The sequence below is a fragment of the Gavia stellata genome, chromosome 5 (assembly GCF_030936135.1).
Source record: "Gavia stellata isolate bGavSte3 chromosome 5, bGavSte3.hap2, whole genome shotgun sequence".
NCBI classification, from domain to species: domain Eukaryota; kingdom Metazoa; phylum Chordata; class Aves; order Gaviiformes; family Gaviidae; genus Gavia; species Gavia stellata.
This window is the reverse complement of record NC_082598.1, coordinates 42,723,883-42,738,130: the sequence shown is the minus strand read 5'-3', so window position 1 is coordinate 42,738,130 and position 14,248 is coordinate 42,723,883. Positions and strand designations below refer to the sequence as shown.

At 36.8% G+C, this 14,248-nt stretch overlaps 1 protein-coding gene across 5 annotated transcripts in view; it reads left to right on the top strand.

The window, feature by feature from the left end:
* Window positions 1–14,248, top strand: part of CLCN3 (chloride voltage-gated channel 3) — a 54,629-nt gene extending 40,381 nt beyond the window's left edge. For 3 of the 5 annotated variants that reach the window (XM_059817426.1, XM_059817424.1, XM_059817425.1), the window contains 5 exons: window positions 262–807; window positions 4,961–5,147; window positions 6,514–6,912; window positions 8,626–8,842; window positions 12,924–13,066. In XM_059817426.1, the coding sequence (XP_059673409.1) occupies window positions 262–807; window positions 4,961–5,147; window positions 6,514–6,912; window positions 8,626–8,842; window positions 12,924–13,014 (1,440 nt within the window). In that variant the 3' untranslated portion in view covers window positions 13,015–13,066. Of the gene's footprint in view, window positions 1–261; window positions 808–4,960; window positions 5,148–6,513; window positions 6,913–8,625; window positions 8,843–11,156; window positions 11,233–12,923 lie in introns of those variants that run through there. The other 2 variants (XM_059817423.1, XM_059817427.1) reach the window with 2 other exon arrangements.

Below are 14,248 nucleotides of genomic sequence, written 5' to 3'. Positions count from 1 at the left end.
CTAAATGATCTTTAAGGTCTCTTGCAACCCCAACCATTTTGTGATTCTACAAATATGAATTGTTGTAGAGCTTTATAAAAACGTAGTATGTGCTGGAGCGCCAGTGCTCCAAGTGACAGAAATAATACTGGTAATGTAAGAGTACTTTTTTTTTTTTAGCATGTATCATGTGAGCAGCAGTGTTGTAACACAGTGCATAAAACAGTCTTTTCAGTATTTTTAATTGTATCTCTAATAGTTCTCATATATTGCCTTTTACAGGTCAGTTACTATTTCCCACTGAAAACTTTATGGAGATCATTTTTTGCTGCTTTAGTAGCTGCATTTGTTTTAAGGTCCATCAACCCTTTTGGTAATAGCCGCCTAGTTCTTTTTTATGTGGAATATCACACTCCTTGGTACCTTTTTGAACTGCTTCCTTTTATTCTTCTGGGAGTATTTGGTGGGCTCTGGGGAGCATTTTTCATCCGAGCAAACATCGCATGGTGTCGTCGACGCAAATCTACAAAATTTGGGAAGTATCCTGTCCTGGAGGTTATTATTGTTGCAGCAATAACAGCTGTCATTGCATTTCCTAATCCATATACAAGGCTAAACACCAGTGAGCTTATTAAAGAGCTCTTCACAGACTGTGGGCCATTAGAATCCTCCTCCCTCTGTGACTACAGAAACGATATGAATGCGAGCAAAATAGTAGATGATATTCCTGACCGTCCAGCAGGCACTGGAGTCTATTCAGCTATATGGCAGTTGTGTTTAGCACTCATATTTAAAATAATCATGACAGTCTTCACCTTTGGTATCAAGGTAAGTGTGAATGCAGTGGCTGCGTCATCTGCTGTGATTGTTTAATTACTGCCTTTCTCATTTTCCATCTCTCAAAGCTAGCAGCTTTGGGGGTTGGGGTTTTTTTTGTTTGTTTTTTTCATGTGTAGTTCTTTTAAAAAAAGGGTCTTTTTCTGCTGATTAGTAAGCAATTCTTGTAGAAAACAGTATTAAGTTTAATTAAATTCAAACTAACGTTTTTTCAGCTGAATAGAAACACGTGCTTAATTTAATAGGGAACAGTAACTGCGTGGGTGGATGGTTGTTTGTATGGACCTGATTCAGCAATAAGGATGATTCTAAAATTTCTAAGAGCTGAGTTCAGCTGAGTTCAAACATAACCACTCAGGTTGCCTAGTCCTGTTACGTGGAAGAAGAAAAGACTGTACCTCTTGAACAACTTGTAGGGTTTTTTTTAATCTGCTTTCTGCATTTATCACATAAATGTAATTACTGCAGACTGTCAAAGGGAGCCAATGATGATTTCTTTCCTGAAATTTCCAGTATTGCATATCATGACTAGAAAGTGGGCTTTGTTCATGTGACTGTAATGGAAATGTCTTCTCCATTACAAAGCAGCATAATTAATTAATTAATAATTATTTAAATAATTATAATTAATAACAATCACTTGTCTTTCCTGGTCATTTCATAAATCTGTTTTGGAGCTCTCTTCAGCTTCTCTGCAACCTGTGGCTGTTTTCTGAATGAGATAGAACTGTCATGCTGTCACCATTTTCTGTCTTGTCAGGCTCCCTTCATAGTTTTTTGCAACTGTATCATTATCAAACGTGTCTTAACACAAACATATTGTAGAATGTTCACTAAGCAGGATTTGTGTTTAAACAGGCTTTAACTTTAATGTTGCTGTTCTATGTAACTGCATGCATAAGAAAACACTTCTTTACCGTGAGAGTGGTTGAACACTGGAATAGGTCGTCCAAAGAACTTGTGGAGTCTCCAGCCTTGGAGATAACTCAAAACCTGACTGAATGCAGTCCTGGGCAACCTGCTGTAGTTGACTGTGCTTGAGCAGAGGTGTTGCACTACACAATCTGGAGTGGTTACGTGCAACCTCAACTATTCTGTCATTCTGGAATTGATAGAACAATATCGTGCTGTGTTTCTCACATATTGATATTTTAGAAGATGTTGCAGTCTGTTATTTGAAGTTATTTTCTGTATATTGGTTGATGGGTAAGAGAAATGCATTGTGTGTATTTCAAATGCTAGTGTTCCACAGGTCAAAATTTCAGACATTATTCTATAAGATGACCACTCCAATCTTGTGTTCACTTACTGCATTTCACTTATATCTAGGGCTAGGCCTTACTAAGCATTATAACATTTCTTGCCATTCATGTGTTTGTGTGCATCTGGCTCTTTCTCATGGGATTGTCACCATAGGATCACACATTGTGTATTAGAATTCACTAGATTAGAGAAGCGTAGAGCTTACATTTCATGTGGTTTTGGTTCATTTCCTCATAACTTCAGCATCTGCAATTTGGTGGAAATATTTTTGTGAAGTTGTAAGGATGTATTTATCACTTTGCCAATAGGCAAGGAGTCATGCTGTTGTCATTGATGGGACTGTGCTACATATATTTCTCTGAGGCTTTAAAGCATATGGCTGGTTAGAATGTCGGCCAGTATCTGGAGATCTGGAGAAGGGGATGTCACTTTAATGTTATATTTATTTGCATTTTAAGCTTTATTTCTAGGAAAGGAGGAGAAAATTCAAAATTAAGCAAAAAAAAAAAAAAAAGACAACTTTGTCATTTAAATCATTATTAAGGATCCTCTGGGCTCTCCAGGTCTGTTCCTGGAGCTGTAGCCATGTGCAAGCTGTGCACAGGAACTGTTTTCCTGTAAGGTAAGCAAAGCAACTTAGCTGCTGCCTGTGGGGCATGGTGATTCCTGCTGCCCTTACTGCCATGAACAAAGATCACCAGGAAGCTGATTTGGCAGTGGTTTGTGGGGTGTTAGTTTTGTTGGTTGGTTGGTTGGTTTTGTTTCTTTCCTTTCAGGCTTTTGTACATATACTGTACTGCTTATTATCAGTAGACTCGTTACTGTGTCTAAATGCTGATGATCAACAGTTGGGGTGGGATTACAGCTTTGCCTCAGAACCTGGCTGGTGTGCAACTAACTGCACTATCAAAGAAGTGGAAAGTTGCACCCATATCCTGATTTCCTTGCTTGTTTCAAAGATGATATACCTACCACAGAATAAATCTTTTCCTCTGTAGTTTAACTTGAGTTTGGCTGGCATGCACTGGAGAAGAAAGCTAAAACAAGGTAGAACCTAACTAATTTTCCTTGTTCCTTCTCAGTGAAGGTTCCTCTCCACTTTGTGACTTGTGATTCAGAGGCTTATGCAAACAAATGCAGCTGTAAAGTCATAATTACAATTAGACTTGTAACCATTATCCACATGTGATGGAAAGAAGAGAAGGAGCTAGATGCCTGAAAAAGTTATGTTAACAAAGGACCAGAAGCAATTTGGATGTAATTTCCATGTTGAGACTGAATTTCTGTGGCATACTGCTGTAGCAGATTAGAATCTGAGGCAGTTTCAAAGATTTATTCAATTACTTTTAGATCTGAAATGTTATTTTTTCAGGGTGCTCTTGAACTGTTCACTAAGAAAGAATTTCACTCAGGAAAAAATTTTGATTTTAACAGTTAGAAAGTGGTTTAGATGCATGATTAATTGTGGGAAATAACAGTAGTGGTATAAATGCACAATTTGGATAGTACATTAAATGATAGCATTGAATAGTTACCTCTATCAACACTGAAATATTAGGTAATTCAGGCTGGGAATGAAGGATTATTAAACTTTTTCCCCAAAACCTGTGCTGCTGGCCTTGAAACACAAAGTTTGCTATGTTTGTTTGTCCTTGGTTTGTCTGTTAGAAATCATCTTTGCAACCATAAATATTAGCCATAGTAATAATAATAATGATCATAATGATGCAAATAGATTCTGGAATACAGTTCTGCACCAGCCGTTGCATTACATGGCAAAATCTATAGTTTGGAAATGCACAGTATTGAAATTTCACAGCTGCACAGTGGAAAAAAATTATTAAATTACACCAGGAGTGCAATTTTTTAATGACGTTATTATGACAAGATGGGTGTAGGTGCATTTAGACAAAAAGTAAAAATTCTACTACTTATTTGTAGTCAGATCTGTACCTCAGTCACGGTAGAAAATATTTTGATACTGACAACTGCTATGAGGAGAAGCAGCGGGCATTTCCAGTTTAATGAGACATCTAGACACCAGTAAGTTTTTCGAAAAGATGATTAACTTCCTAAGGAGGAGAAAAGACACACAACAGCAGTTTCTGAGATGAATCCTTACTCCTTATGAAGCTGATGATAAAAGCAAGACTTGCAGTAGTATTTTAATAAGCCATGTTCGTATGACAGGGTTATGTGGTCTTTTCAGGTTTTAGTTAATAACAGAAAAACAGTTTAAATAACTAAAATTACAGTAGGAACTTTTCTTTACAGTAATGTCTTTCTTACTTTTTGCAATGGGATTTGTCCTGCCTTTTTCTCTGGTTAGTGTATTTAGCATTCTATATACACAACTTTGTATGGGAAACTGCAATACAGTGAGCAAAGCTTCTTTTAAAGATCACCTGTTTAGCTGGCCATCTAATTTATAGCAGTGTTAGGAAGCAGTCTGGGAAGGCAGTCCTATATGCAAAGCTTGTTTAGTATGCGAATGTTGACTCAGAGGAACATGAAGTAATAAGGGAGATGGGAAATACTAAGGAAGATTTTTCAGTACTAGTAGTGCAGCTCAGATTGGACACATACATGGTAAAAATTGTGCTGTTCGCACCGAGAGTCTAGTTTGTGGTCCTGTATTGGTGATAGATTTGCTCTTAAATACAGTAAAATATAACCAAACATGCTCATAAAATGGATTCAGCTAACCAGGTTGATCAAAGGTATCAATAGCATTGTGTTAAGTTTTACTAACCTTGCAATGTTAAAAACATGACAACGTGAGCACTTGCATCTCTTTTGGCAAAAAAAAATAATTGTTGTAAAACTATGCATGAGGTATGTTCCCATCAGTGTCACAACAGTTCTTCTGGTTTTGTTGCAGGTTCCATCTGGGTTGTTCATACCTAGTATGGCAATTGGAGCAATAGCAGGAAGGATTGTAGGAATTGCAGTGGAGCAGCTGGCTTACTACCATCATGACTGGTTCATTTTCAAGGAGTGGTGTGAAGTTGGAGCTGACTGTATTACACCTGGTCTTTATGCCATGGTTGGTGCTGCTGCGTGCTTAGGTAACTAAAATATAACAAAGTAAATAAGTATCTGATTTCTTGTATGCTGCCAAAATAATGATTAAAAATTAAGGGAGGTATAAATGTGTGCGGTTTTGGAACACCTTTTTATATGGACTTCTCTCTCTTCAGAATAATTCATTCTCATCTCTATACGAGACTGCCAGATCCTTGTCATTTGAGGAATAACATGTGACATTTAAATTGATGAGAAATAAAAGAATTTAAATAGTAGTGTTTGCTTTATGTTTTTGGTATCAAGAGGTGTCATTACTACATCAGTCAGAAAAATCAGTTTGTTGAAATGTATGAAGTAGAGGATTTGCAGAGTCAAGTACTGTTGAAATTATTGCAATGAGGTGACGTGATCAGCTGCCGTATCTACATGAATTGCAAAATGTGTTCTTGAAACTCATAATCCAAACAAAACTTTCAGAAGTGTCTGGTGATTTGAGGAGTCCAGCTTGAGATACTTTTAACAAGTCTGATTTACAAACTGTCGAAAATCAGCTTCATGGAAGGAAGCTTAAGTTGGGTACCTAAATTAGGAGAGATTTTTTGAAGGTCTTGTCTTGTCCTAGCTTACAACTTCATTGCCTTAGAAATTAAACTTAAAAGCTATTAGTACAGATTCTGCAAAAAAGTAGACCTTTTCCTTAAGGAAAAGTGCATTTGAGTGACCAGATAAACTAGTGGTACAAATTTAGGTTTCGGAGAGGTTGTTTTGTCTTTTAATAGATCAATCTGAATCACTTCGGAATTCATTGAAAGAAAGATGGTATTCTTTTATTGAATGAAGATATGACATCAGAAACCTTGGCAGAAAAAACATCTTGAATACCAACAAAAGAGAAATATAATCCCTGTCTTCTCCCATTGTCCAAAAAAGATATTTCATCAACTCAGAATTCTCTTTAGCTTTTATGATTCAGCAACGGCATTAAATTCCTAATCCTTTGGACAACATAGCTGTTGAATTGCTACCTGTGACTTCCTTGTATTAGTTCCATTCTTTTTCCAAATTCTTATCTTGCTTGATTTCCTTGCATTTCTGAGTATTTTTAACCTAGGTGTGGTATGGAGAAATACATAGTTTTATTCTTAGTTTACATGAAAGAACTGCACATGTTTTTCAAATCCCTTTTATTCTCTGACTTTCTAGGAATTTTCCCTAAAGCTTACTTTTACTTCTAAAAGTTCTGTGTTCATTTTTCTTGTCTGCTTCTGTTTGTATTATACAGAATGATGTTTGTCAGATGACCCTTAACAGCAATGTTATGTTTGTAGTTGTCAACAGGAAGGCAGGAAATTCTAAATTCATTGTTATCTGATACTAGAATGTTACAGGCTACCATTTTTCTTGCAGGTGGTGTGACAAGGATGACTGTGTCCCTGGTAGTTATTGTCTTTGAGCTAACAGGAGGGCTGGAATATATTGTGCCCCTAATGGCTGCAGTCATGACCAGTAAGTGGGTAGGAGATGCCTTTGGTAGGGAAGGCATCTATGAGGCACACATCCGCCTGAATGGATATCCTTTCTTGGATGCAAAGGAAGAATTTACTCACACAACACTGGCTGCTGATGTTATGAGACCTCGAAGAAGTGACCCACCTTTAGCAGTTCTGACGCAGGATAATATGACAGTCGAAGACATAGAAAACCTGATCAATGAAACCAGCTATAATGGTTTTCCTGTTATTATGTCAAAAGAATCGCAGAGACTAGTGGGCTTTGCTCTAAGAAGAGATTTAACTATTGCAATAGGTAATTATCTTCCAGTATTGCATGATTATATATGCCAATTTAAATTATCTTATAGCTTAAAACAGAACTTACTCGGTGTGTTTCTAGACTTATTTCAGGTTCAGATACCTTGTACAGGCTGTCTGTTCCTTTATTGAAGTATATGATTATCTTCAATAGCAGACTCTGAAATGGAGAAAATGTTAATCTCTTTGTCATAAAAACAAGAGTTGTTATGCTGTAGTAGGCCAAAACGTCATCTAGTCCGATATTTTTGTTTGTTTTGAGGCTTTTTCTAGTATCTCTTTTCCTCAAGTGACGCTACATTAACATTCTTCCTCAAAATTGGGTAATTCTCAGTTTAGAACAGCAGGATTATGTGAGAATTGCTGTCCAAATCACTTCTTAATTTAAACATATATCGTACCTCTCTCTGACAGTACATTATTTACTGTTGTTATAACAACTAAGATTGTATTATGGAGAGATAAATTAAGTATTTTAGGTTTCTGTTTTTCAATTTGTTTGTGTAATGGGAAACTTGGCCCTGGGCACATGAGCATGCAAGCCCTGTTTAGGCCCTCTTTCTGTGGGTGAGTATAGAACTTTTGTGATACTTGTGACAATGCTTTGTGCGCTGGCAAGAAAAATTCTGTGGTTTTTGAGAATACTATCATATCCAAAGGAAAAAATCATTATTATGTAAGAAAATGTTACAAACGGTAACATTTGGTGCATGAAATCAGTGACGGAAGTTGCATCTTAAACTACTTTTTTTTTTTTAATTCGCAAGATTGTACACTGACAGGTATTTCTTTAAAAAAGACACTTGAGAAAGAGACACAAAAGTCTCCTGAAACTTTTTTAAAAAATGCTTCATGAACACAACACTGTTTACTTCAGTAAAACCTTTGCCTGTGGTCTTAATACTGTGTATACTATGGTATTACACTATGTAGGATACATAGGAATGTCCAAAACTTGGAAATTATTATAGACATCATACTGTTTTAAGTTTGCATTTACTTAAGAGTAAATGGGGGAATAGCAGAACATTCTTCTAATAATACACTTTCACAGGTAACACTCATTTCAGCTGCTGAGATTGCACAGTGCAAGTTGCTTAGTCTTGGATTTTGGCTGCCTTAAGAGAGTCATTGTGTGAAATAAGTTCAGGGTACAGGGAGGGATGCTGATGTCACCAAGGTGATGAAGATACAAAGAGGATCCAGTTCACACACAGTTAAGTAAATTCATTATAAACAAGAAGACAGCATTTTCAGAGTGATCAGAAATTAGTTCTTTGGTTTCAGACCAACAATAATTACAGCCATTGGAGTCATGACGGGGGAGCTGTCAACTGAGATTGGCATTCCCCTTGACAGTTTTTTCAGCAGCTGTCTCTGTGCTTCCTGTATGGTAATTTTTAAGTCTTTCCACCTCTTTATGGTAAATAAAAGTTATTTATTGGAGTGAGAAAGGTAGTAGCTGAAGAATGGCTAAAGCTGTATGGTAGATGGCTTTTGTGATTTCTGCACAAACACTTCTTAAGGATAAAGCAGTGGCTATGGAAACACGTCAAAATAGCATATATCAGAATATCAGCATCTAGAGAATAACATCTCAGTCTGGTAATGTTGATTGATAATGTCTGTTTGCACTAACTTACCTTACTCCAAGAATGTAAATTCTTTCTCCTCTGATGTTCCCCCTCCCCCACCTTTTTTCTTAAAGAAAGTGCTAGAAAGAAGCAGGAAGGGATTGTTGGCAGTTCCAGGGTCTGTTTTGCCCAGCATACCCCATCGCTTCCAGCAGAAAGCCCTCGACCTTTGAAGCTTAGAAGCATACTTGATATGAGCCCTTTCACCGTGACAGACCACACACCAATGGAAATAGTGGTGGATATATTCCGGAAGCTGGGTCTGAGGCAGTGCCTTGTAACACACAATGGGTGAGTAAAGTAGCAGCAGTGCTGTTTGTTTTGTTAGAAACAGTAATTTTCACTTCCAGGATCAGAGTGTTTGAACCAGGATGTATTCCAGGATCATGGTATTTGAACCCCTAAGTTTGGTACTGCAACTGAGGACCCTAATTATTCATTAAGAAGGTGCTGTGCTGTGGCACCTCTCTTAAGTTCTTATTCTTCTCTTGTATTCCAAGTGAGCAGCAGGTGATTTCAGTCATTTTAAGATGTTCTTTTAAAAATTAGCTCTCATTCAGCAAGTTTTGTGTGTGCAACTTGCATGTGCAGGAGACACAACTTGTCTCGCAAAAATTTAGTCTTTTGCGGTGCACAGTCTAAGGCCTGTATTTCTTCATTCTTATATACGTTCTGGCAATGGGCAATGTATCAGCTATTCAACATCACAAATATCTGGGTTCATAAAAAGTAAGGGAGAAAATGATCCAGGCAATATCTCCTCTTCCGGAGTTTCATGATGGCGATTACCACCAAGCTCTTGTTTTTGGAATGCTAACAACTAAATAACTGCTACTAGTTCTGGAACTTCAATCTGCAACCCTTGTTTCTACACTTCAAAATATTTAAAGAAAGTAATTTTAAGATTTAGAATGTTTGTAAATGCGACTATAGGGAGTCATCATGTAATTACCCACTAAATAAATCAGCCCTAGGCATGGAAACATAAATGTTCATTATAATTGCCTCTTACCTAAACTACTCCTTTTTTTACATGATCTTTTTCCGTATAGCTGTTCCTTTAACATTCTGCTTTCCTGTATCTCGCGTTAAACACTTGACACACAACATTGCAGCTGCTACCATAGCATCTTTCTTTCTCTTTAGCATGTCTTTTAAGGCACCTGGGGAGTGAAACATTGTCTGCTAATCCATGTTATTTAGGATCAATGTCCATTGGACAAACCCCAAGAAACCTGAAATATGGGTGGGACTTGCTTTGTTTTGCTGTCTGCAAAAGGACTGCTGCTCTGACTGGCAAATACTTAAGTATCGTATTGGTTTCCAAGTTTATTTTTTCAAATGTATTTTAAAAGAAATTTATTTTAAATGTGCTACTTTTTTTTCTTCAATGCATCCCTGTATTGAACAGTGAGTAGACGTTTTCAGAAGCATAAATTACTTTAAAAACCTTTTTCTGATGGGGAAAGGACATCGTGATCTGACACTTAGAAGTCAGTGCAGGCATGCAATTATTCTTGTTTTGGGGACAGAAATTTGAATTGATAAAACTTCAATGAAGAATATTTACTATGATGATTTTTTTTCTTAGTTTCTGTTGTGGTTGAGTGCTGAAACATTGACATTGATGTCAAAATCGACTTAAAGCTTAATCGTGCAAAGCTATGTCAAACTGTACTATAATTTTTTAACTATTTTCTGATAAAGTAGCAGCAAGTATGGATGGCTTTAATAATTCACTGTTTTCAGACATTCATATTTGTTGTCCTACTTCAGTTTACAAATTTGTGATATTCTGTGAGCACACCGTCCATTACAACAAGATCAGATAGTAAATACTAGTACTTTTGGTATTTAGCCATGGCATATAGCCATGTGGACATCAAGGACTAATCTATATTTCAGCAAATTTCCTGCAAATTGAATATATCTGCATAAAGACACACATCAACTCACTGGTTGCAATCCAGATTTGAATAGAAACTGCAGAAATTGGTGCTGAGGACAAACATAGAGATATATAAAGACTGAGCCTCGCTCTTCCTAATTTGTACCAGAATATCCATTTCAGGGAGTTGCTCTTGATTTATACTGTCATGAATGAGATATTTGTCAGTTTTTAGGGTCACCAGATAACCCTGCTCTATAGTGCAGCTTCAAACCTCAATTGCTATGACTTTACATAGTTATTACTTTGTTCATCTACTGTGGCTTGTTAAAACGTGAATAATGATCTGTATGTGTGAGGAGAAATAACTATTAAAAAAAGGAAATGAAGTAGATTCTAGTTTCAGCGCCTCTAAAACCTGAAGAGACATGAAGGGATGAAGTGTGCTTCCCTGACGTGTACTTGATATGAGAAACATACTGCTCTGGGGTGATTGCAGATCCAATTGTGTTCAGCATTTTGGGAGAAAAATTAAAAAGGCAATGTCTGGGAAAGGGTGCTGACGTTGAAATCATTTTTCATTTAATTATCTCATTAGCTTTCCTGCAACCATTTTTTTTTTTTTTTAAGTTTTTCTCTAATCCTTTTTCATTATGATTAGAACTTTTTTTTATTTGATTTCACACACAGTTATTAGCATAACATGATCTGTTTCAGGATTGTCTTGGGGATCATCACAAAGAAGAACATATTAGAGCATCTCGAGCAACTAAAGCAACACGTCGAACCCTTGGTGATTAGATATATCAGATCTCATAATTAGACACATTAGAAGTCAGGAAGCATGAAACTTGTGAACTGTTCAGGGCTTTTAAGACATCGGCTGAACAATGAAATAATCTTATGCTAAAAATTTGTATTAAACCCTAAAAAAATATGTGCAAAATCCTTTTGTAGAAATTAAGCTGTTAATATGGACATACTGTTAGTCACAACATTAAAGGAAAGTAAACAATAAACTTTCTGATATTTTTGTTCCTGAGATCACATAGATCCATCTAGTTGATCTGCTGATTTCCCCAGGTGGGAAAGCACGCAGCTAGGAATACTTTTCCCCCTCCTAATGCAAATGAAGTTTTTCATATATGCCAATTTCTTTTTCTGATATTGACAGCTTTAAATAGCTGTTAAATAATAAAGTAAGCATCATGTCTTTTGAGAAGCAAAGCCAAGCATGTTTTTAGTGTATCGCAGCATTAGATCGTCCCTGTAATCCCCCTTTATCAAGATGATTTTTTACAAGTACTCTTATTTTAGTCCTGTGATTTTATGTAAAGTCCTGTGATTCTGCTGCTGTTACCTACAGCAATTAATGTACTCCTTTATGAAATGTTCAGTGATATCCTAAGCCACTAAGTGGCATGCTAGTAAGTTGACTATTGACTTCAGAATCTAGATACTGTTGTTTTAACCATGATGTTGTGAACTAACCTTAGATAGAAGGTAGACTTTGTCTTAATTTGGACATGGGTTACTAGTTACATCTCTGCTAAACCTACCCACCAAGTTTAGCTGCTTATGTACAAAACATGCTAATTTTGTTCTCATTTTATGCTAATATTTCACAAGTATTTCATGCGTCCTTTAATAAGACAAAACGAAATGTACTAACCAGAATAACAAGGGCAGCAGCTCATTCATTCTGCTCTTTGCTTCTCCTGTGATATTATCCTTTTGACAGTCTCACCCTTCTTGATACTTTGCAGAATTACAATTTTAAAAGCCATGAAGACCCTGTCATAAGAGCACAGTATCTAAATTGGAAAATGAAAATTTTCTTTTATTGTTCACAATTTATTTTCTAAAGCTGTGAACTTGAAAAACTAGTTAACTGTTGTTTATTTGACAAAAGTTTCATGGCCAATACAGTGTGCTCCTATGAATACGTTCAGCCTGAGCCAGTGCGTCAGACTGGAAGTATCCTTGCGATTTAAAAATGGAGGGAAGGGGAGTTTGATTTGCTGTCAGGATTTTGGGCCATCAAGCGGTATGTCACTTCTGATGGCTAGGTTGGAACATGCCTCCCTTATGAAATGGGATCAATATCACTTCTTTTTCATACCTCTTTTTTCTTTGTCCCTCTTTGTTACTTTTTTGTTGGCATACGCTAATCGAAATTTCGTTTTTGTAGAAAGAAAAAGTTAAATAAAAATTGTCATGGGCTCTACTTGTATTACTTGTATTTCATTAAAATGGACTACAGCTGTCAGAGACCATCTGATATGGTGTCTCAGCATTGCTGTCTTTTAACAAACCGGTGGTTCCTCAATATTTTGATTAATAAAATGTTTTTGTTTAAATAAGACAATTGGGCTGTTTACTTTTGCTCTATTCCTGTCAACAAAAAGGACTTGGCTACAGATTTGTTCTGCTTTATTATTTTCCTGCTTGGATTAATATTGATCTTCCATTTATCCTTTTCAGGCGCCTCCTTGGCATTATAACAAAAAAAGATATCCTCCGTCATATGGCCCAGACGGCAAACCAAGACCCCGCCTCAATAATGTTCAACTGAAACCCATAGCTGAGGAGAGAGAGGAAACGGAAGAGGAGGTTCATTTGTTGAATAGCACAACACTTTAGTGTGGGGGATACTTCTAAAATCAGAGACGAGAGCTGGGTTTTTGCATAACAGTGCTGCTGGAAATCAGGAGTTGGTCTGGGGGAGTATGTGGCGAGGAGGAAGGCTGCTGGGAGCGTGGGAAGGGAGAGCTGCTGTGCTGCACTGGATGCGTCCCGAGACGTCAGGTCTGCCATGATAGTGCAGTGGGTGAGCTGTGCGAGGTGGCGCAATTCTCCAGCCCCAGCCTGGTACTTCAGCATTGGAGAGATGTGTTATTAGTCCCTGTTTCTGGAGGGATCATTCTGAATTGAGCCATCGTGCGGAGACTGAAAGGTCTTGCCCTTTTTACCATTGAAAACTGTTGTGTTAACTCATGACATGTATAATTATTACACATCACCTTTGTACATTCCAGAAGAGCTTTATTTCTCTCTCTCCTGAGCCGTAACAAAGCCTCTCTAAAATTGGCGTGCCCTTTTGAAGCAGTTGTTTCTCATATTGAGATGTACTGTGAGTTACTGAGGTTTTATCACAAGAAGGGAGGTTTTTCTTGTGCCATTAAACGTGTAAGTTTGTACATCATGAAATGCTTGGGGCAGTACAGATCCACTGCGACAAAAACAGATTGAACAGGTGATACCTTGCAAGAACCATGCGAGACTTCTTTCAACCCATGTGCTGTTGTAGTATGAGAAAATTTAAAACCAGATGAAACTAGTGTTTCAAAGAAAAATACTGTTTTTGCTGCAGAAAATATCAATAATGTGACCTGGTCTTATGCAATTTTTGTATTATTGAAAACACTATGATATATACCAATGTTGTGCAGTATAAGGAAAAATACTGCTATTCTACTAGTTAAGAGCTGGAACAATTCTGTATATGTGTATCTGGTAAAAATTGCATGCTATAACACTGGAGATCTTTTCCCCCCCCCTGTAAAATTTGAGAACGGTCCTTTTTATTTTTTCTTCTCCACAAAAGACGTTCCACTGCTGACATGGTAGGAAGAAATGTAACTCATAACTTGCACTAAATGTATATTATTTTTCTTGAAGTTTTACCATTCTTTATTTATATTTGTATGGATTAAAAATATATTAAATATTAATCAGTTAATATCTCACATAACTAACTACCTTTTTAATGTGATTTTATAGAATAATTCATAATCCTCTGCAAGTAA